This window comes from Pseudorca crassidens, chromosome 18 (genome assembly GCF_039906515.1).
Source record: "Pseudorca crassidens isolate mPseCra1 chromosome 18, mPseCra1.hap1, whole genome shotgun sequence".
Taxonomy (NCBI): Eukaryota; Metazoa; Chordata; class Mammalia; order Artiodactyla; family Delphinidae; genus Pseudorca; species Pseudorca crassidens.
In genome coordinates, this window is record NC_090313.1 from 66,172,884 (window position 1) to 66,197,576 (window position 24,693).

At 43.0% G+C, this 24,693-nt stretch overlaps 1 protein-coding gene across 4 annotated transcripts in view; it reads left to right on the plus strand.

The window, feature by feature from the left end:
• LHFPL6 (LHFPL tetraspan subfamily member 6) overlaps positions 1-24,693 on the plus strand; it is a 255,490-nt gene that overhangs the window by 225,257 nt on the left and 5,540 nt on the right. For all 4 annotated transcript variants that reach the window (XM_067713204.1, XM_067713203.1, XM_067713205.1 and 1 more), the window contains one exon: positions 1,026-1,124. In XM_067713204.1, coding sequence (XP_067569305.1) covers positions 1,026-1,124 — 99 coding nt within the window. The remainder of the gene's footprint in view (positions 1-1,025; positions 1,125-24,693) is intronic.

Below are 24,693 nucleotides of genomic sequence, written 5' to 3' on the forward strand. Positions count from 1 at the left end.
ATTCAGCTTCTCATAAAACCATATTATTGATAGGTTTTGATGTAAAACTAAAGACTCACCAATCGAAAGCTGTCTGCTCAGGGTGAGCTGCCGTGATACCTTAACTTAAAATAAAACCGTCACTTGCTTTAGTTCACTCATCAAACCTTTTGGTCTTCGCTGCAAGAAGAACTGAAGTCACAGTTAGCGTCTGTGTTCTTGAGTGTTTCCAAGATGCGTGGACACTTGGTGATTCTCAACTTCTCAAGGGAGCATGGTAACCATAGCATGGTCCACGAGTTCAATCAGTGTGCTCAAGTGGTTCATGAAAATCTTTATGCTGTCTCTGCCCCTGGTAAAATTTGATGATGTGGGCTTCCCTGGTGGCGCAGTGGTTGAGAGTCCGCCTGCCGATGCAGGGGACGCGGGTTCGTGCCCCGGTCCAGGAAGATCCCACATGCCGCGGAGCGGCTGGGCCCGTGAGCCATGGCCGCTGAGCCTGCGCGTCCGGAGCCTGTGCTCCGCAATGGGAGAGGCCACAACAGTGAGAGGCCCGCGTACCACAAAAAAAAAAAATTTGATGATGCTGATACATTCTATTTTGATTCTTAAATTGGAAAAAGCAATCTAATGAATGATGATGCATAACCCATGAGGCCCTTTTGCTGGCTCTCGAATTACTTGTTTACATGGATTGAGGGTGGAATGGGTTGGCTTTTTACAAGAGTGATTAAAAGGGCTTCTGGATTGTACTCCCTAAACAGGATTTGCAAGGCTTTTAATGCTTTAAAAGGGGAAGTTGGAACCAAACTGAGCTGTCTGTCAAGGTTGTTCTTCCCACCTCCCACCCCCTTTTAAGCAGACTTGGAATTGTTCTTGGAATTAAACTGAACTTAGGTCACTAAAGGGAGCTTGGCTGGTGCTTTCCCAAAAGCAGACCCCATGTTCCATTGTCACATTGCCTATATTGATTTCTTCTCCCTTGTACCTTTATCTAGGGCTGCAGAGGGGCATTGCTAAAGTCCCGTTGTCTTTTCTCTTTGCAGGCCTGTTGATCGGTGCTGGCTGTGCCCTGTACCCCCTGGGCTGGGACAGTGAGGAGGTCCGGCAGACTTGTGGCTACATTTCTGGCCAGTTTGACCTGGGTAAGTTCTCTTCATGCATAGTACTCCTTTTAGAAGAGAAGCTTCTCTGATCTTTCATAGAAGGAGAAGGTGGAAAAGGGATGGGGAAGAAAAACGCATCCCAGGATTGGAGCCAGCAGTCACGTGTAACAATACACATACATTCATTTGTTCAACTGTTTAGTAAAGAGCTATGTATAATCTACTGTTGGCCTGTACTGTGGGAAGTACTATAGATACAAAGAAAAGAAATGGTCCTTGCTATGAGGAGTTAATATTCATTCATTCATTCATTCAAAATCATATATTTGAGTCATTTCATGCACTAAAAGTAACTCTCTCTGTGGACTTCACTGTCTATTGGAGAAGATAAAGCAAGTACTATGATCAAGAAGATGACAGTCAGTGCTAAGGAATCTAAAGCACTTTCACTCCAGGGTAATACACAGCTTTGTGAAAGAGATGGGAATGGAGCTGGGTCTTAAAGTGACCCTGTGGACCATCTGGCAGGCAAGGATTACAGTTCAGCAAAGCACAGGGGAGGGATGAAGAAAGCTCGTCAGGGGACCATAGAGACCCAGGAAGCAGGGTCTGTGATCAAGTAGGCCACAGTTCACACCTTGATGAAGGGCTCATGATTTTTCCTGTGTCCTAATCAGAAAATCTGAGCTATCTCTCACTTGTGCGGAGAATGTATTCTACTTAGTGGCAGCCTATAAAAATGTTTTGCATAATACGACATGGTTTGCACCATTCTAATTTGTAATGGTCAGCTAATATTTCCGTTGGTTGAGAAACCTACATTTACTTAACCACTTGCTTATTTCTTTCCAGTTGGGTATTTTGTCTACTCGGTTGGTGTTACGTAAACATATTGTAAGGAGTAGTTTAATGAATGTAAGTCTTCTCTTGACTGAATCATTTTCTTAGGATGTTTTGCTAGAATTGGTGTTAACTAGACCGAAGATTATGAGCCCATAAAACACTTATCGCCAAATGATAGCCAACACATTTTTCCCTAATATATGGATAGACAGATTAAGTTTTTGACAATGAGCGCGTAGTGAGTTACTAACTTAAACATCTGTCTGCTTTTCACATTAAATATTTCTCTCTAAGTAGAAAAATTTCGAGGGAACTGGTCTAACGGCAGTATTACTATATCCCAATTCATTTAAAAAATTTTTGTTAGAACTTATCACACACACACAAAAGGTACTTCTCTGGCAGTCCAGCGATTAAGACTCCGTGCTCCCACCGCAGGGGGCGCGGGTTCATCCCTGGTCGGGGAACTAATATCCCGCGTGCCGCGTGATGCAGCAAAAAATAAATAAATAAAAGAACTTATAAGAAAAAAATTCTGTTGGATACTGAGAAAAATGGGCAGATGTGATATCATATAAAAAGTCTGTGAATTTGAAAATGAAGCAATTTTTGGTTGACTCAATGGATGACAAACACCTGCTTCCCTCAAAATACTATTGGCTCTTTGGGTAGAGGAGATGGTGCCTGAAATACCACCCAATTTGCATGGATAAAAAAATAAGAGATTTCCCTCTGCCCATTCTTCCCTCATTGCAGGCGAAGCTGTCCTAAGGCTAGATTGGTTTGTGATTGTTGTAAATGCAGAGAAGGGGAAAATGCTGGCACAAAGTTAACCGCTAGCCTATCCTTTTTTTTTACTGGAAAGCAAACTGTGTCCAGGGGAGATATTGCAATACAGCGTTTGGCATTTTTCTTTCTCTGGTATTTGAGGGATTCTCTGCTGTTTCACACAGGCCTCAACTTGGTTAGAATCCTGTTCTTGCTGGTGTCTTGCTGTTGTGTTTTGCCATATTAATTAGCAGGTTATAATGAAACTCGGATCCTGTTTTCGCTACTGCACCCCAGGATTTTACAGCTTCTCAGCACTGAGGATTAAAAATTTGAATGTCAAAATTAACGTTAAAAACAAAACACTTGCCTCTTTCTTTGCTAGTGATGATAATTTTCTTATGTTATAAACTCACTAAAGCCGTTTTAGCAACCTTAAAATTACAGCGTTGTTTTAATTTTGGCCTTTTTAGTTTTAAATTTCTCTTAGATTGGATGATGAGAAAAAAAATCAAAACTGGCATTATCTACAGATAAGATGAGTTCTGGGTCCCCTGAAGAAGTATTTTGGCTTTATCGAGTTCCGTTTCTCCAGGTTACTATTAATTTTTCAGACTCTGTGATCTTTTCTTCCTAAAGAAGACCTAAAGGGAAGCCGTGGGATAGAGATGTCACCACACGTCTCCCACCGAACTTCCTGTGTTTTCTGTCTTTACTGTTCTCTGGAACACTGATGAGAGCTGAACTTCAGGGAGTGAGTGAACTCAGAGGTTACGGAGCAAACTTGAAGAGCCTAGGCTGGGTTGGGCGCCGCCCTGTGCGTGGGAGGGTGAGGTTCTCTGGAAGGATGACTCTGTAGCCCGGTGTTAGTGGCGTACGCGCTGTAGCCGTGGCCGTACCGTCTTACCGTCTCTGCCACTTCTGAGAACCTGAGCTTGTTTGTGCGCCTCTCCATAGACAGCGTGTGGATGAATCTTTCCTCCCGAGGGTTGGGCAGTGTTAATGTGATTAAGGTTCACGGCCTCCTTATAGTGGAATGTGGGTCAACTTCTTGGCGTGCCGTTACTGAGCTGTGATTGCTGTCTTTAGAGCAGGGGTCCCCAGCCTGTTAGGAACCGGACCGCACAGCAGGAGGTGGGCGGCAGGCCAGTGAGTGAAGCTTCATCTGCCGCTCTCCATCGCTCCCCGTTGCTCACATTACCGTCTGAACCATTCCCCGCCCCCCATCCGAGGAAAATTTTTCAGGAAACCAGCCCCTCGTGTCAAAAAGGTTGGGGACCGCTGCTTTAGAGCGTATCCCAAAAGAAATCATCGTTGCTTTTGTTCCCACTTTGGCAGATTATTTAAGGAGTGCATTCATTCAATTATTCAGCAAAGGAATATTTATAGGGTGCTTTCGATGTGCCAGGCCTTGTGCAAGGTGCTGGGGACATGGCATCAGGAACGAATTTAAAAAGACACTATTGCGGAGCAGCTGGGCCCGTGAGCCACAACTACTGAGCCTGCGCGTCTGGAGCCTGTGCTCCGCAACAAGAGAGGCCGCCATAGCGAGAGGCCTGCACACCGCGATGAAGAGTGGCCCCCGCTCGCCACAACTAGAGAAAGCCCTCGCACAGAAACAAAGACCCAACACAGCCAAAAATAAATAAATAAATTAAAAGACACTATTTATTCCCCTCATGGAACTTAAAAACTAACAGGAAAGGCACATATGCTTAAATATATAAATATATGTGTGTGTGTATATACACACACACACACATATATATATGGAAAGTGTGTTATAAAGGGTCAGGCACTGTAATGGGCACTGTGGTTGTCTTGCCAATATTATTCCACTCTAGTTGGTCAGTCTAAGCCAAAGTTTGGCAAATGTTTCTATAAAGAGCCAGAGTCAGATCATGAATATTTTCCGCTGTGCAAGCCATATGGCCAAGTACATGGTAAGACAGTTCCCATATGAATGGGTGTGGCTGTGTCCCAATAAAACTTTATTTACACAAATGGGTAGTGGAGCTGTAGTTTCCGACCCCTGACCTCAAGCAAAGCGTCCCCCTGTTGTGCCAGAAATGTCTTCATTCCATTTGTGCTCATTTATCGATTCCTTCAGCCGGTCAGGATATAGGACAGTCCAAGACTTTGCACCGAGCAGCCCCATCCAGTTATCCTAGGATCCCTTGTAAATACTACCATTTTCTTGTTGTGTCATGTTGCGACATAAGGTGTGAAAAGCCCCATTAATTAAGCTTGGGCATCCCACCTCTTAGCACTAGCATGGAAAGCTTAAGCTCATTTGGGCGAGTGAGACTGGAGATGTTTCCAGAGGCTTCTGAGAAAGATGGAATCACATGCCTAAGGAAGAGGCATCAGAAGCCGTGGTCTCCCTCCCTCTGGCAGCCACCCCTGACAAGGTGGAATAGCAGGAAGGAGCAGGCCGCAGGGCAGGGGCGGGCAGAGAAACCAGCCTGTGGGCCGGCATCCCTAGAATTTCCAGCCTTGCTGACACAACAGTAATTCATTTCCTTACAGGGTAAAGATTGAGGCAGGCCTTCTCTTGCTTGCAGCCCAAAGCAGCCCGGTTGGTGTTTCATTTAGTTGCTATTTCACCATTCAGGGGGCCCTGACCTCGCCTGGGTGCTTCTTAAGGAGGTATTATTTTTAGCTGAGCCCTCAAGGCTGTAGAGGATTTCGGTAGGTAAAGAGTGAACGTGGGCGTGTTTTAGGGTGACAGGGAGGTAGGTTGCAGGCAGGTCAGGGAGAAGAGCCGGGAAGGAGCCTGATTACGCACCAGAGGGGGTAGGAATCCTTGGGGGGCTAGGAAGGGCCTCCCAGGGAAAGAGCATTTAAACTGAGTCCAAAAGTATGAGTACTGTTTAGGCAAGGAAGGGACTACGTAAAAAGCTTACATTTGTGGTTGTAACATAACGTGGTGGGAGCCTAATAGAGTCTACTTTTTTAAATGCCTGCTTTCCTTAGAAAGGCACTTGGGGGAGAGTTTGTTTTACATTCATCAAAAACAGTTTTATCAGGCTATTGATTATTTCTCAAGCATTTTCATATCTTATCAAGTCCCGAGCCTTGAAGCAATTTTGCAAAAATAACCACTTTCACAAATCAAAGACTGTTACTCTGCTTACCTTTAGATCACACTTATTTATGAGGAAGCCAGGGGCAGGTTTGAATTCACACATTTTCAAAACAGGGAAACAAGAATTTAAGGCACGCTGCGTAATGAATGTCTAAATTCCCCCACTGAAATGGTATAGCTTGCCTTGACAGTCGTTCTCAACCTTGAGCATTGGAATCAGAGGTAGGCTGGTTGAGAGGATAGATTTTTAGTTTCTATGCCTTGGATATTATGCCTCTGTCATTTGTGTTTCAAACAAGGATCCCCGGTGATTCAGGTATAAGTGGTCAGCGACCATACTTTTTTAAAAAAGCCTTAATTTATATAGAAAAATTAATTTTTTGTATCTTGCTGGAATTTAGTTTAACAAACATTCATTCATTTTGTTTTATATAAATTAGGAGGCTTTAACTTTAGGTTACGAAAATCTGATGCCAATTGGCTTAAACAAAGAAGACATTTAAGATCCCTTATTACAGGCCAGAGCCTGTAGGTGAGCTTTAGACTTGACCGAGCCAGGGGCTCAAAGATGTTGTCCATCTCAAAGTCCTTCATCCTGAGGCTAGTTCTCCCCTTGGTCGGAAGAGGACTGCATTTGGCACTTGTGTCTCTAAGCATCCTTGTTCACGTCAAATAGGCGAGGGCGAGCTTCTCCCCCCGTAATGGAATAAAAGTCTCTCTCCTGGGTCTAGTTGGACCAATTTGTCACGTGCCCATCTTGAATGAATAGCTGCTGTCAGGCAATACCATGTATGGACTGGCTTCTTGCGGCCCAGCACGGATGTGTTCAGAGTTTTACAGAACCAGATTTACTGAGAAGTAGTGACATTTGTAAGTGGAAGATGAGGCTGAGAGGAGAAAAGGCATCTCAGTCTCTATTTTTTGTCAGACTTTGGTGCTCTGTGCTCCTTCTGTCATGAAGTCCATGGTTGTGGACAAAGGGACAGTAATGGTTTGTGCTGTGCAAGTGGTAACCATAATGGTTCTCTTTATTAATTTTTAAGAGAACAAAACAGTATAAGTGATAAGAATAATACATAGTGTAGCACAGCATCTTCACGGAATAAAAGCCCAGTAGATGTTTGCTGTTATTATTCACATTGTTTGTACAGGACCACTTTTAATGAATATTTGCTGATAATCTCTATTCTTCCTTTATATTCCATGCCAGCAAGTTGGGATTTGTACATTAAGCATAAAGGCTTTATCATCAGGTTGTCCAGTTGATTTAATTCATGCCTCAGAGATATTTTCATCCACCAAAGACTTTTCTAACTCTATCCTTATGATCAAAAGTAGAGTTTCAATTAATTTGTCTTGCTAATTTGCCAAGTAAATTTGAGTAATTATTGATTTCACTTTGCTATTTAATTTGATTGAGAAGCCATCATGTTTCCTGTCCTTGAAATTATGCTCTTGGCTTCTCAAGAACAGTACCATAAACTCGGAAAACTCAGAACCTCAGTGTCAGAGAAGATGAGAGTCTGTTTCTTCCAGATTTTCAGGCCAGTGAAGAAATCTCTTCTCCTCTGATCTGAGCAATGACCATTGCACATCTCTTTGGACACGTCTCCTTGAGCTCTTTGACTCCTGACTCGTGTTTTCTCTCTTCTCAAATCAAACTGCACTTGAAAAAAAAAAATGATTGGCAAGCTATGGCGGGGTCAGTGGGCCAAAATGGGAGCGAAAGTAGAAAATTTCTTTTTTGAGCTTTCTCAAGCTTGGCGTTAGTGGGTGTTTCTGAAGCTGAGTGACCCAGTTTTCCTGATGTCCACAGAGAAACTTCTACTTTTGCAGCCAGTAACAGGAGAAGCTGCTCTCAGCTGCTGTGATATTGAATAAAACGAGCATCCCTTTGGTCAGAAGTGAGAAGACTCCTGTGACTTACGTGGACTTTTGAGGCTGCTTCATGCAGACCAAGCGAAGGCTTTGCCCAGGGGCTGCAGCCGTCTGAGCTGTGCGGGAGCCGGGCTGGCCTGCGAGGTGCTCCCAGAGAGCAGAAGGCAGCATCTGTTGCTCGGTTTGGGAAGAGACCCCTAACGCTTGATGCGTTTCTGGTCATTGCTTAAAGGTAATTGATGATACTATGATGAGACTGCGATTTGGGAGACTGGTTAGAGGTAAGGTGTTGAATACGCATTGAGATTTAGCCAAAGGTAAAGTCTTTAAAGCAGTGATGATTTCCCGCCTCCTCCATGGCTATCATCTGGAACGGTTCCAAACTTTTGACACTTAAGTGCTAATCACTGGAAATCACTTAGAAGGTCCAGCATGAGCCTATATTCCTTCACTCAGCTCTAGTGCAGGAGGGTGACAGAGGGAAGCCGGGCAGCTGCTGTGAGTTAAACCAAGACCTAAACTGGTAGGCCTGGGGGGACCCATGAGAACATTCTGGAAGGTGATGCTGGAAAGGATGCTGGGAAACTGCCCCAGGCAGAGGAAGTCCAACTTGGCTGGTGATGAAGTGACGGAGCCAAGTGTCTGGGCACCTCCAAGGAAAAAACAATCAGCTTTGCTGGTCACTCAGCTTTCCTTGGGGCCTCATTTTCAGGAGGTGAAGGATTTTCTGTGTTCATTTCAGAAAGTAGGGAGAAAAATCAATTCATTTCAGGGGCGTAAATTCAGCCCGCCCATTCCTGGGACCATGACAATAACATTAGAGCATGAACATTTCCACTTTAAGTTATAGCTGAGTAAATGCCTCTGATCCTGCTTTAGGAAAAAGCACCCCATTCTGTATAATCATAGATCCAATCCTATCTGCTTCCCTAAACACATCTTTGCAGGTCCCTATGGGACAGGATTTTTGCAACTTTGGTGCCTATCGCAGTGTTTGGCTCATAGCAGGACTTAATAGACATATTTATTTATTCAACAAATATTTATTAAGCACATTCTAGGTTCCAAAAATTGTACCAGATACTTAGAATAAAATTATGAATTAGATAGGTATGATTCTTACCTGCACGTCACATATCTGCTGTCTACTCAATGGTTAAAAGAAGGGAGAGAGGGAGGCTGAGAGAGAAAAGGAAGGAAGAGAGAAGATAAAAAGGATGAAACCCTATGGCTCATTTTTGACCACTAAAAGGCAGCTGCTATCATGTTTCTGTATCTACTTGGCCACTGGTATCTTGGTGAGAATCATGACATTACTCTCTAAGGGACTAATGGCTTAACCATCTCCTAGAAGGTAATCAAGTTCAGGGTCATAGTTTAAAAAACCAAAAGCCCTGGTAGATGAAAGAAGAAATTGCTTTAAATCTGTCCTTCCTGAAGTCTTTTTTGGTCTGGTTATTTTAGAGCAGGATCTTGCCCATTGTTGTATCCGTGCCTTTTAAAAACCTAAAGTGGCTTGCAGTGATTTGCAGCAGTGGAATTCAGCGCTAGCGGAAGAAAGGAAATGTGCTTAGAAAACCTGCAGGAGATGAGAAATATGATTCTTCCCAGTAGTTTGGTGGCCATATCTTAATATTGAGATATTAGGAAATATTAAGATATGGCCACCAAACTATAGGGAAGAATATGTTAGTCTGTCTTTTAAAGGTGCTTCTTCATTTTTTTTCAATGTTATCCTTTTCTAAAAACAAAAAATGATATACCTGAGTGGTGTGCCATTTTAGACTCAGTTTACGGAAGGAAGTCTAGGAGATTGAACTGGTTCATTCTCGTTATTCTTTTGTATTATGTGCTCTTTACTATTTCCTAGTATGTTTCGTTTGAATATTAATCTGGGGGTAGAAATGCACTAACACTAAATCTAACGGCTTTTGATGTTTCAGATCCTCTCTCAGGAAGGAACTTTGTTTAATCGATTATGTTAACAATGACTATGAGAAGCAGCAATGAAGTCAAATTGGCTACATGAACATCATCTTGAATCAATATGTAGATTTATTAAGTGTTTCTGATAGTTAAGGATTTAGGGATAAATCTATTAATTAAAAAGAAGAATCTACTGCCCACCCCCAACATCCCAAGCTGACAGTTCCTTCTGATAATGTAATACAACCCCTTTGGGAAATCTCCTACCAGCTCCCTGCCCTCAAGGAGATTACAGTTGAGAGATTTCGCACAGATTTGTCTTAGACCATCCTCCTATCTAATTATCTATTCGTTCCGAATAGTAACACTGAGGAAAGACGTTTCACTGATGTTCCTGGGAGATGTGTCTGTATGAACGTTAGAGGAGAGTTCTTTCAAATCTTTGTATGGTGGCTCTTAATCTTGGGAGAAATAGTTCTGCCCAGAATTGAGAATTCACATTACTGTGTTAACTCCTCTGTTAGTGACCTTCCTGTGGGTTTTTGCCTTTGTTCTGTAATAGAAATAGAAGATAGAACTCTTAACAGGTCTCCTGTGAGGAAAGGGTCATTGGTAAGCATTATTGATTAATAACCCATCAAAAGTGGTTTTAGAATAAAACCAAAAATGTAACAAAGTAATCAAAGGGCTGGTCTGACATTTCACCTGATTTTTAACCTGGTAGAATGTTGACAAAAACTAATTAATATAGAGAATTTGTAGAGTAAAACGCATTTATCAGATCTTTTCAGAAAATTCTGTACAAATGAGTTATTCCAGATAAATGAATTTTTCTCTTAAAGGAAAAAACATGGACTGGATTTGAATCTCCGTTTCACTCCCCAAGAGCTGTTTGATTCTGGGCAAGTTATTTGAGCTCTCAGAACTTCAGTTCTTCAGTCTCTAAAAGAAGATAACAGTACCTGCTTCACCTGCCTGTTAAAAGGATTGAAGGGGGTAGTGGAAGATGCTTTTGCACATGAAGACGTACAAATAAATATCAGTTCCTCCTTGCTGCCTTAAACACCAGCACACTTCCTGCTTTAATCATGTTGGAAAAGTTTGAGGATGTATCGTATACTTTTCCATCGCTTTAGCCAGAATATATAAAAGATAAACAAGACTTAAAAAAAAATCATTAGCGGCTATGCTGTCATACGAAGTCATCCCCAAGAGCCATGGACATTCGTTGAGTGATTTGCCCTTTTACTAAATAACCAAGACTGAAAAAACTTTGAGTTCTTTCTGCTTTTTTTGTAGTTGTTTTGCAACAGTTTTATGTCACCCTGTCAGCGATTATTCATTGCAGTTATTAATTACCCCTTTCTCTCCTGTTCCTTCACTTCTAATCTGTGTCCTTTCTCAAGTCATCATACATCATCTTAGAAGCATGCTTTAAAAAAACACAGTTCAGCTCTGTTTCTGTGCACTGTGCATCTTTGAGGCACTGATTTTTGTATGTTCTGGACAGGGTTTTTTTTCAACCTCTTGATTTGGGATCATGCTTTGGATAGCTGCTACGGGATATCTTAGTACGTAAGCTGCTTGGGTTAGCAACTGGGTGTTTTGATGACATTGGTAATTGAGTTCAATGTTACAGTAACCCTTGTTCTAGGGATGAGTTTTAACTTGAGGTCTCCAGACCGTTCAAGAAACCCAAAGTCCATCCATCAACAGGCTTCAGGGAATTTGTTACCCCACTGAAAACTGTGCAAAGTTTATATACTTGCACATATGTGCTTTTTTCTGGAAAGAGTATTCATAGTTTTTATTTATTATTCAAGTGGATTCCTGGCACGTGAAGACTCAGAGCCTGTGGTAAACAGCATTTGGAAGTCTGACACTGGAAAGCTTTGAAACCTGAATTCTAGACCTAGTCTCCCAACAATCCTCAAATCTCCCCAGGAAGCTGGAAAGCCATTGGGTTCCTTTGACTCGATTTCATTATCTACCAAAGTGTTTGTCAGAGGGAGGTTATAGGGAGAAACATCTCTACTTGCAATAGGCATTATTGCAAATAAATACTCCCATACACCAATTCTAATTTGAAATCGTACCTGTGAAAATGAGCGTTCAACCTTCCTAAGGAATGGAAGATGCTTCCACTTAGAATCCTAACCAGGTTCTTTAGTGGGCAGTCCTCCACCATGCCTGGGGAGCACGTTGTTCTGAACTGTCTCTTCAAAGATGTTTGTATAGTGAGCAGCCTTGGAAGACAGTGCCTCCTGCTGGAGCGGAGGACAGGTGTTATTTATTGTTTCCTATAATAACGTCTCCCTCTGGGGCACAGTGTGGGTGGATTCGCTTGCAGCCTGTTATAAAAAAAGTGGGGATCCGTAAGCTTAGGTTCCTTAACGGTGACACAAACTTACTGAGTTTACTGCATCAGCCCCTGTGGGATGGAGTCTTCACCAGATGTGAAGCTCGTGCTGGTTGCTGTGCTGAGGGTAATAATCCAGTCCCCCATCTCCGATCCAGAAGCCTCCTAGCTTTTGCCAGCATCCGTGAAAGTGGGGCAGCCTAACTGGTTAGCTTACAAGTAGAATAAAATCTCAGATTCTTCGAAGTTCTTAAGACCACTGTTCCGATGCCTGTCATTCATTTAAAAATACTTTCGAATAGACAGACTGAGATGTGTGTGTGAGTTACAGGAAGTCACAGCTCAGGTTCAGATCCAGAGTGGAAACTCAAGGCTACTATTACCCATATCTCGACCAGCACCAGAAGCCTCACTATTAGTATAGCCATGGTCAGAAATGGATTTTAATAGTGCAATTGGTGTTTTATTATTAAAACTGGTGTTTTAATGGTGGAATTGGATTTTAATGGTGGAATTGGTGTTTTACTTATTAGCATGATACATGTTAAAAATGGACTGTCATCGGTGAAACTAAAGATATTCAAGATTGGGCTTCCCTGGTGGCGCAGTGGTTGAGAGTCTGCCTGCCGATGCAGGGAACACGGGTTCGTGCCCCGGTCTGGGAAGATCCTACATGCCGCGGAGCGGCTGGGCCCGTGAGCCATGGCCGCTGAGCCTTGCGCGTCCAGAGCCTGTGCTCCGCAACGGGAGAGGCCACAGCAGTGAGAGGCCCGCGTACCGCAAAAAAAAAAAAAAAAAAAAAAAAAGATATTCAAGATTATGGATTGGCTTAAAGAGCTCGAGATACTCCCTGTACTTACAGGAAAGGATTTAAACAGCCATCCAGGCATATAGCCATTATTGTAAGTCTGAAAGATATTTAAAATATTTAACAACCAGTGTATCATGGGCCTTGACTATAATCCAAACCAAAACAAATGCTGGAGCTCCCGAGGGGCCCTGCTCGGCCAAGCACTAGCTCTTTGACTCCTGGGACATAGGATTCCCCAGGGTTCCCTAGGTCAGAGGAGCGAGGGGCCAGTGGGGCGTGTGGAGAGCTTGGCGCAGTGGCTGTGTGTGCGCCAGTGCGGTGATACAGATTTTGAAGAATGAGAACAGCTTTACTACAGCACTCCAGCTGTGCCCATTCTGTCCTCAGGAATGGCGGTCAGAGCTTGATCATCCCTAAGGACTCCGTTTCTAGTCTTTGGTTCAGAGGATTTGGGGTTATTTGTTGCCAGAAGGAACAGAATTCTTCCCGGAACCTTGCTTCATTTGCCTCCAGTGTGTCTTTCATGCAAGATGGTAGCCCAATCACTTAAAACGAGAGGCAGCTAGGATGTAACTAGCTCTCAGAACAGGTTGCTGAGCTGACGTGTGCCTGCTGTTTGATAAGTGTGTGTTTAACAAGTGTCGGTATGTGGAGCAGGATGTGGTCTGAGACTCGCTTTCATTATAACTTGGAAATGAGGTTGTTGGAGAGTAGCTACGCCTCACCATCCCTCTTGCTTCTTCGGTGGGTGTTGTAATTTACCAGAGTCTCAAGGTTGTGCTTGACCAAACTGGATTAAGTCCGTTCCCAAGAGCTACCTTACAAGCAAGGAGCGATCATCAAGGGAACCTTCTGGACCGAGGGCAGCTACCCAAGATCAGAGCAGCCCTTGCGGCCACACATTTCCATTTCACTGGATACAGAGACTATATTCAGAGGCTGCTCGGTGGCCGATGAAAGCGTGACAGGTGCAAACGGGAGGGTAGATAAAATGCCATCCGGCTGGAAACCGGCACCTCTTCACGTGGGATTGTTGGAAGATTGGCGGCAGGCACAGGCCACACTGGGAAGCAGCAATTAGAGACAGCCTGGGTCCTTTCACACTCATCCATGAGTCAAAGGAGCTGAATTTCAGGTAGTTTCAGCCTTTATAAATGGCAGCTATAGAAAGAAACCAAAGGATAATCTTTATCGCCAGGCACTGAATAAGGCACCGCTGGTTATCTCAGCCACCTCCACATGGAGTTGGGATTCTGTGTCAGTTCACAGCATGAGCACAAAGGCCAGTGGTACACATTCTGTGTATGGGGCCAATGTGTGTGCCTTATTGTCTGAACAACGGCATTGTCTCTAGTGAAACTTTTAGGGCGGATCCGGTGCTAAGGGGCAAGAACTAATAAACCAGCGCGCCGGCAGAGACTCAGCTGGCCAGACTGGACAAAACGTAACCCGTCTTTATGGGTAAATCGTGCAAATGTATAGTAACAAAACTATCCACCGGGCTGTGGAACAGAGGTCCATTTGGTGTGATCATAAGAATTCAGATGCTGCTGCACTCACCCTACTTTTCTGAACTTCAACTGAAATTCAGTCACTTTTCTGAAGGCACCGGGGTATTTTTATTTCTCTTGCTGTTCCTCTGTTTTGTGGGAGTGCTGTGTAGGCAAGCCACCTCTGCCACCATTTTCGTGGTTATGTGATTCTGACAGGGGTTTCAGGATAAGACGATACAGAGTCCTGATTTAGTGTAGAGTTTAGAAGGAAGGACCCTGGATGGATCTGACATGAAAGAAAGCAATGAGCAAGTTTGGTGTGGTACGCAAGGGAGACCCCTGGGTGCCCAGGTGTGAGTGGAAGTGAAAAAGCATCGTTTCCCAGGCAGCCACGCCCAGCAAAGTCACCTGGTGTTCTAGTTCTCAGAGCTTCCAGTTTCTCTGATGGACCCATCTCGGCTCTGTTCTCTATCCCACATAACACTGCTCCTTTTCTGTGAAATTGTGATAAAATATATATAGCATAACATTTACCATTTTAATCATTTTAAAGTATACAATTCAATGGCATTAAGTACATTCACAATGTTGTGCAACCATCCGCCCTATCTGTTTCCAGAGCTTTTTCATCATCCCAAATAGCATCTATACCCATTAAATAATAACTCTCCATTATCTCCTACCTCCAGCCCCTGGTAACCACTCTGCTGCTTTCTGTCTCTATGAATTTGCCTCTTCTAGGTACCTCATGTAAGTAGAATCATACAATATCTGTCCTTTTGTGTCTGGCTTCTTGCACGTAGCATAATGTCTTCAAGGTTCATCCGTCTTGTAGCATTCACCCCTTTTTAAGGCTAAATAACAGTCCACTGTGGACGGACCACGTTTTGTTTATCCATTCATCTAACCCTGCTCATTTGTATCTAGAGCTGTTTTCACACTAGTGATTTACTTAAATGGACATGAAGTCCATATGTCTAAATGTACTGGTTTGCTGTTAAAAGAGGTTGTTGCTTTGCTTTTTTTCCCCTCACAACTTTATAATGATTGCTTTAGCTATGTGAAATTAACTTTAAATGTGCAAGCAGGTAATTGCGTAGTGCAGAAACTTATTACCCAAATAGGACTAGATTTTTGGTTAAGAATAACGCAGCATCAGCACCCCGCTTTAGATTGGGACCTGGGAAATGTTCCATTAGAAACAAAGAGAAAGACTCTCCTACTGAAGAGAACACGTTCAAAAGATCTGGGAAGGTCACTTTAGTCTCCCGGGCCACAGGATCCTCATCAGTGAAATACAGATGACCTAGATCGAGAATCCACAAACTATGAGACAAATCTGTTCTGCCTGTTTTTTAAATAAAGTTTTATTGGAACACATTTATGCTCGTGTGTTTACTCTGTGTCTGTGACTGCTTTTGACCTAAAATATTTACTCTCTGGCCCTTTTGAGAAAAAGGTTGCCAACCCTTGATCTAGATGGTCCTTTTCCAGTATCCCTTTGACTCTAAAATCTGTGATGATGTGCTAGGTGGCAGAAGGAGTGAAGAAAGAATAAAGTCAAAAGGACACAGAAATGGAGGTTGTTGCACTGGCTCTTGACGAGGCTTGAATGTAAAAATGCCTCTGTCCTGTTCAGGTTTAATCCCTTTACTGTAGTCCTCATTCCTCCCGCCTTCCTGTCTTGCCTCAAGCACCCACGGCTGGAGCTGCCTGGGGACGACTTTGATCGCACATAAAGATCCCTCTGGGGCTTCCCTGGTGGCGCAGTTGTTGAGAGTCCGCCTGCCGATGCAGGGGACGTGGGTTCGTGCCCCGGTCCGGGAGGATCCCACATGCCGCGGAGCGGCTGGGCCCGTGAGCCATGGCCGCTGAGCCTGTGCTCCGCAGCGGGAGAGGCCACAGCAGTGAGAGCCTCGTGTACCGCAAAAAAAAAAAAAAAAAAAAAAAAAAAAAAAATCCCTATGGTCTTTCTCTTTTGGAGCACATACTTAGATTGTGTGAACCTTCTATATATCAGCTGGAAAACCCTTTTCCTTCGGTAGGAAGGAAAGAGTGTATAACCCCTACATCTTCCCAGGCCCAAGGAATTTTGTGGAGGAAAATCGGTCCTCTGTGCCCACGTGCTGCTCTGTTCTCCCCCAGGGAACATCCTGGAGAAGACAGAGCCCCGTGCTCAGTTTCCTGGGTGTCCTGCACACATATTCCTCCCAGTTGCCGTTTCACAGCGTTTCATGATCCATGCTAAAATGTCCTCCTTACTTAGGTGGATTAAATCCACAGGCTGTTTGTTTCATTGGCTGTCATGTTTTAATTACACAACAAAAATTGTCATTATGCAGATTTCTCATGTTGCATGCCATATTTTACCAACGTATTGAGTTCTTGCTCTCTATACTTACAAGTATACAATTCTCCCACTGGTTTTATTTTAATTAATTAATTAATTTATTTATTTTGGCCATGCAACATAGCTTGCAGGATCTTAGTTCCCCGACCAGGGATTGGACCCCGGGCCCACAGCAGTGAAGTGCGGAGTCCTAACCACTGGACCGCCAGGGAACTTCCCTCCCACTGGTGTTATATGCAGATCCTCAACCTATGAAGGGATTACATCCCAATAAACCCATCGTAAGTTGAAAATACCCTGAGTTGAAAATGGATTTACTGCACCTAACCTACCTACCATCAGAGCTTAGCCTAGCCTACCTTAACGTGCTCAGAACCCTTACATTAGCCTACAGTTGGGGAACATCATCTAACATAAAACACTTTTTTATAATAAAGTGTTGAATATCTCTTGCAATGTATTGAATACTGTACTGATAGTGAAAAACAGAGTGGTTGTAAGTGTATCGGTTGTTCACCCTCGTGATCGCCTGGCCTGTTGGCAGCTGTGCTCACTGCCCAGCATCAAGAAAGGGGATCAGACTGCACATCACTAGCCCCCGGCAAAGACCAAATTCAAAATTCAAAGTACAGTTTCTACTGAATGTGTATTGCGTTCATACTGTCACAAAGTCAAAATATTGTAAGTCAAACCATCGTAAGTCAGGGACCATCTGTATATGTATATATAGGTATATGTGTACGTGCACATATATATTTGTGTCTACATATATAAAGTTTTATATTTATTTCATTTTGGTTTTGAAATGATTTCAGATTTATAGAAAAGTTGCAAAACTAGTACAAAAACTTCTCATATACTCTGCACCCAGATTCCCTTCATGTGAAGTATCGTCATCATATTTGCTTTGTCCTTCTCCCCCTCTGTCTTGCTCCATTATCTCTCCCTCAGACAGGACGCCCCATGCCTAGATACTTAAGTGAATAATTCCTTAAAATAACATTCCTTTATGTAGTAGTAAAATTATCAAAATTAGGAAATTAACGTTGATACAGTACTTTAACCTACAGATTGATAAATGTGATTATAAAATTACACATGAGAGAGATGGAATTTATTTTTCTCATAACGGGTATTGTTTGTTCTGAACTTTATTTCTACTTCGTGGTTTTCCATTTTCAGAAAAGAACAAACATAAAGTAGTATTTTAAATCTCCAGGTGCTCAAAAAGTTTTTTTAAAAAGCTTGCTGTCCAAATCTACACTCTGATATTAGAACTTAAGGTTCCAGAAAGTATTCATAATAAAAATAAAAGTGATAATAATAAATCATAATGTCTTTTCTCCCCTGATGTGTAGTTTGGGGTCAGAACGACTGAACCTTATATCAAGTCCAGCTGCTGTTCTTTTCGTGAATTAGAGCAGCTGTGTGAGTGTGGGACCTCAGATAGGCACTTTCTAGTAAATCCCTAAGTTGATGATGGCTAGCGCTGTTTCCATGGGAGACGGTAAATAGTACCTGGGAGAACTCTTTTTTTCTTTATTTCTCAGGTCCTCTCCCTAAAGGTGGAGCCAAAAACATGTCTATAGGGACAAGAGAGACACAACAGAGCAAATTAAAATTATGGCTCTCTAACAAAATCTTTGTGGGAATCCAGAAGAGAAATTTATGCCATTGAATAGAATAGAATGAATGTGTAATTTAGAAGGTTTTTTCCCCCTGAAACCTGAGACCCATGTAACATGAACTCGTATTTGAGTACAGTCCTTGCACAGCAGTCATTTCCGTCACGTCCTCGTCTGGCCAGCCCTATCACAATTGACTGTAACACATCTCCTTAGACGCAGTGCTGTTATGAGGGCTTTGCAGAAACATATCTTATCTTTTCCAGAGAGTAAATCCCTGCTCCCTTGGACGTGCAGGTTACGGAGAGTACTTACAAATGCCATAGCTTGAGTGTGCCAGCTCTTACCAATGGACACATATGCGTTATATGCTAACTCTTTACATTCCTGGATACCTCCGGGGAGAAAGTAGGGCAGACAAAGAAGGTGGAGAGTCTTTTTAAGAGTCTATTTGTAGAAGTGGGTCCAGTGCTCCAAGCTAGACCCTTATACACTGAGATGTACTATGTGTTTGGGGGGAAAAGGTACCGTTCAACTCCCAGGAGAGTTCAAATCCAACTGTCCAGTCCCCTAAACCTGGGAACGAAGGGGCAGGAGAGGTAGAAGATATAGCCAGCCTCACTCATGAGAGTCAAGAGTGGAAGTTCTTGAGGAGAAATGCTGGGTCTGTCCACTGTGCTGCACTCTGGAAACAGGAGGCATGAAGGTGGCCTCCGCTGCCTGGGGCACTCTGTGCAGACTCAGTGCTCAGTCTTTGGAGGGTTCTACCATTGCACGTCCCTCCATACTATCTACTCTTGGGAAGCGCCCATGGGGTGCTGAGATCCCATTACTGAGATCTGCTTGTGGACAGTACCTCCTAGAGTACATCTCAGGGAGTACAGTGTAAATGGTGCCCTGAAGTTGTGTCCAGGTCGACCCTGGTCAGCAATGTGAGTTTATGCTTCTCGTCCTAAACAGACAGAAACAAGCAAAGAGCATTAAAATGAGCCGCATCTCACAAACTATCTTCCCTCAGCCTTTTTACTTCCACATTTTTTGCCCAGCGATCAAGTTTGAGTTCCACTCGTCTCTTTTCAGACACAGGTGTCATTTTAACTCTTTGTTCCATTAAAAGTTTGAATTAAAGCTTTTGTGTGTTTTAGGTCAAATGTTTAAATCCTGTTGTTGTTGTTTTTCACTAGCAACACCTCTGTTCAGTAACTTCCCAAAAGAACAAAAGGAATTGGTCCCACTACAGATTCTTTTGTTCTTGCTTTTAATGCACAGGGCAGACAAGATGGTCTGAATATGAAGAGGTAGGAAGGAATTTACTCAAGAGGAGAGACTTCCACCCATGGCATTTAAGAATACAAAAGTTGGGCTTCCCTGGTGGCGCAGTGGTTGAGAGTCCGCCTGCCGATGCGGGGGACATGGGTTCGTGCCCCGGTCCGGGAAGATCCCACATGCCGCGGAGCGGCTGGGCCCGTGAGCCATGGCCGCTGAGCCTGCGCGTCCGGAGCCTGTGCTCCGCAACGGGGGAGGCCACGGCAGTGAGAGGCCCGCGTACTGCAAAAGAATACAAAAGTTTTTTTCTCCCTCCACCTTCCTGTCTTCCTGATTTGTACAGCAAAAGGGATGAAATCTGACATGCCTGCTTCTTCTCTACACAAACGTTGCATTGATATCTTTACATGCTGAAAAACTTTAAATATCACAGATGAAAGATATTCTGCCTGATAAGTGAAGGCAGTCAGCTTATATCTGGACTCAGGCACCTGTGGCCACAAGGCTGGGAACTCAGCAGTGACCCAGTGAGGAAAGAAGTGAGCTGGGAACGGGCAGGGCTCAGGTTCAAATGCAGAGCATGGGGAAGGTGGAAGACACAGGGAGGTTTGCGTTGGACAGCATCAGTCGGGGGCAGGACTACCTGTGGGACCCTGTTTTGTGCTTAAATGAGCACTGGGACAGCAGGAGGCACTGTGGCAAAGTCTCTGGGTATGAGGATGGCGCGATGGCCAGGGGTTTACAGGCAGAGGGGAGCTGGAGGGTGCCCAGGGCCTGGAGCCCTTTCTCAGCTCCGCTCCGACGGGGGCAGGTCAGAAACATCCAGTTTGACAGCGTGCCCATAGCCAGTTATCACCCAGGAAAAATCAATTATCTGAATTTGATCAAGCAAGCTTATTGGACCCCACTGCCTCACATCCTCTAGGGGGATGGGATTGCCAAGAGAGTGCCAGTTTGGTTTCATTGGCCCTGAAATTGGGAGAGCCAAGTCTGCAAGATGCAGGCCTTTAATAACTAGAATTGTGCAAGGTACACACGGGTGCATGGAGGCTTCTAAGGAGACTGGTAAATTCAAAGATGCAAAATATATCTTTTTTTTAATTTTTTAATTTAATTTTATTTACTTTTTATACAGCAGGTTTTATTAGTTATCTGTTTTATACATATTAGTGTATATATGTCCATCCCAATCTCCCAATTCATCCCACCACCACCACCCCCCAATCAGTTTCCCCCCTTGGTGTCCATACGTTTGTTCTCTACATCTGTGTCTCTATTTCTGCCCTGCAGACCGGTTCATCTGTACCATTTTTCTAGGTTCCACATATATGCATTAATATACGATATTTGTTTTTCTCTTTCTAACTTACTTCACTCAAAATATATCTTATTTCTTTGTGGCATGTAAGTTCTAGCAGAGACAAATGGGAACAATGTGATACAGATCTTCCTAAAACATATCTGAGCACACAAAAAAGTTTTGGAACTGACTCAAGTTCAAGTTCAAGCTTCATCATTTATTTGAGATACTGGGCCAGTGACTTATCTTGCATGTTAACTCAGTGTCTTCATCTTCAAAATGGGAATGATATTGAGAAAGTATAAACAGATTTGCTTCTCTAATTTCTTGAAAGTATCATAGGCAAAAATGGTTAAATGAGATGCCACTTCTAAACTGGTTAGCACCTGGCTCACAGGCTGTCCATGACAACTATTATATAATTATTAATTTCAGATCTCTGTTCTCAGCACAGGTATAGTGTCTGATAGCCATTCACACCACAAATATGTATCAATCGTCTGCTGTGGTCCAGGCATCATTGTACTGAGCTTTGGGATACAGGAATGAGACAGGCAGTCACATGGTAGGCTGTGAAAGAGTAATCAAATAAAACTGATCACTGGAATTTCATTGTTATTTGTAGTAAAGCTGGGTTCTTTGTACCTTTTCTTCTGTCTCTGTTACTAACAGGAGATGCGCTTAAAAACTAATTTGAGGCACCCTAAAGAATCAGCCACACCTCTCCCAGCCATCTTCTTCCCGGGGCTGCCCTGGAATGCAGCCACAGGACCTTTTCCCATTGATTAACCTCTATTTTATCTGTCAAGGGTGGCATTCCCCGTCGTTGAAAGCAGCAGTTTGCCAACCCAGTGTGCTTGGAGTCCTGTTTGATGGAGCATTACAGAGAGCAAAAGAGAAAGTTTAACAGATTTGCTTCTCTAATTTCCTGAAAGGATCCCAGACAAAACTTGTCCTCTAGCAAAAAGCTTTCGATTTGCATTAAAATAACAAGAATGTTTTGCCACGACAGGGGAAGTGAGAGGCCAGGGAAGAATGGTCCTGTATTCCCTGGTTTCCTTTGGTTCCGTTACTACTCATGGACTACAGTAAGGTTTAAAACATATTAACTTAAACATCTGCTCTTTCCTAATAGCCTAATGTACTCAGAAAGACTTTTTCTCCTATTACTGTAAAACACAGTGCTAATTTCTTATTATTGAGCGTGTGGGTTTTAACAGTGGAAGGAAACATGCTCAGGAAGAAGAATCTTTCTTCTCCTTTGAAGAAATTCGAGGTACATTTACATTTATAGTTTCATGAAAAAAACTCCCTTTTATATCTAGTTAATTTTGTTAACTGAATTTCTAACAGACGTGTGTAAAATATACAAGGTATGGCTTCAAAATAATGCAACTGATGTGAGTGATACTCAAGAATCAGTCTTACTAGAACATAAGCTTTGTAAAACCAAAGATGCTATCTGTCTTGTCCCCTCATTGGTCTCCTGTAATATTGCAACACAAAGAGTAGGTGATCAAGACTTACCAATGGTTGTTGACTATCTCACATGTCTCTACACCCGTGTAGATGAACATTTGAAGAGGAAGTCTCCAGGCTTCCAGCTCTCAAACTCTGGAGGTGGTCACACCCAACCCCATCTCTTGCTTACAGGCACAGTGGCATCCATCTCTTATTTGAATGATACTTTAACGAGACCCAAATCTGCTTACGTTTCTCCATTACATTTCCCATCCCCCTGGTGCAAATACACTCTTCCCTGGCCTCCCACATTCAGGCTTGGCTAGCCCCTGCTCATCTGCCAGGTCTCAGCTTAAATTTCACTTCTAATTTAAGGCTCTCCTTCACGGACCTCACTGTATAAAAGTCCTTGTGATTTGCTGTCTTAGCATCCTGGATGCTTTTTCTTCAAAGCACATATCACAGTTATCATTATGTGAATATCTAAGTAATTATTGTTTAACACACCCTTGACTAGACGATGGCTCCTTGATAGCAGGGGCTGTATTTATCTTTTTCCAAAGTAGATCCCTCGCATCCAGTGATTCCTAGTTGGAGTGGGCGGTTAAAAAATATTTGTTGTGGGAGATTGGGACTGACATAGACACACTACTATATATAAAATAGGTAACTAATAATAATCTGCTGTATAGCACAGGGAACTCAGTACTCTGTAATGGCCTACATGGGAAAAGAATCCTAAAAAAAAAAAAAAAAAGAGAGTGGATATATGTATAACTGATTCACTTTGCTGTACGCCTGAAACTAACACAACATGGTAAATCAACTATATTCCAGTAAAAACTTTTTTTTAATTTGTTGAATTTATGAAAGAATTGAGGGAGGGAGAGAGGGTGGGAAGAAGGGACTCCAGAATCAGGGGATGGATGACTTAGTGTTTCTTTAGATTGGCCTAAATTTTATTGACACGTCTTGATCTTACTACACTGACCTTGACCATTTTTTGTTTCTCTTAAGATATGTGTGTGTGTGTGGTATATGCTTTTGTATATTTTTTTGAAGTTAGATTGATGAGGTGGCCATATTTCTATACAATCCAAAATACCAGAATAAATCCTTATTGATTTAATAATGATTTATTTTATCAATTACTTAGCAAACCAACGTCTTCATATCTGAAATAGAGGAATAATTTTCTTTGAAATCACACTGATCATTAGTTGCTCATTTTGGATCTTAGCCAGTTGCTAAATTTAAACCACAAAATGTATAAATCACACACATAAACTAGCACGTGTGTGTAATTAGCAGCAAGATTGTGTAACATCCTCAAACATTTTCTATGATAGTACACTTTTTGAGTACCTTTATTTGGTGTCCTACCTTTCCATTTTCATATGACGGACGGTTGGTCTGCTGAGTTGACTACATGTTTTATGACACAAACAAGAAAGGCTCCAGAAACATAATAGTTATTAGAAATGGCACATACACACTTATCAAGGCAAGGAGTTGGATTGGCCCCGGGAAGATGATAGCATAGCAAGGATGTGCTGAAGGCTCTATCCTGGCTCTGGGTGTTTCAGGGGATGGCAGGGCTTGGGTGGGTAGGTGGATGGGTTAAGCCTCTAACAACTGAAGAACCTTCACAAACCCTTATCACGTTAAAGAAAAACAAGAAAGACTGTGTTCATTTGCTCTTCTCTGAAATTGGGTTCCCCAGAGCTGAGACCCTGAGATGAGGATTCCTGTCCAAGGGATCAAGGAAATGAGCTGAGGAGAAACCAGTAGGAAGTGGGAAAGCAAGATAGTGAAAGCGTAGACACGAAGCGAGAGTGCAATTCCAGGTGAGGTCCCAGCCTCAGTCTGGACTCTTACGAGCTCTGGAACATTCATGCCACAGCAGAGTTTGTCCCACCTGGAGGCAAGAAGGAGGGCTTTCAGACTCCTGCACCAGCCCGTCAGTGGCTACCAGTCCCACCAGGGGTACTTCAACTTTCTGAGAGTTGGAACAAAGTGGCCCCCCAGCTCATGGGTCCTCTGAAGAGGGTTGCAGGTATAAGCTGTTAGGAGCAAAGTACAGTCAGTAGCTGATGGATGAGAGCCCAGAACCAGCAAAGGGATCCAAAGGAACTGGGTGGAGCATCTGCACCATCTGCTACAGCAACCCTGCCAGTTCAGAGCCCCTAAGATTTCAGCTTACGCTATTTTATTGACTTTTCTAGAGGAGAGGAAAAGTTATACTGTCTTTCCTGGGTTCTCTGATAGTCAATGCTTTAGTAGCTTTTTTTTTTTAATCTTTATTTAACACACGTGACTACTGTTACATACACTTATTATTATTTTTAAAGAAGATGTTGGGGGTAGGAGTTTATGAATTAATTAATTCATTTTTGCTATGTTGGGTCTTCATTTCTGTGCGTGGGCTTTCTCTAGTTGC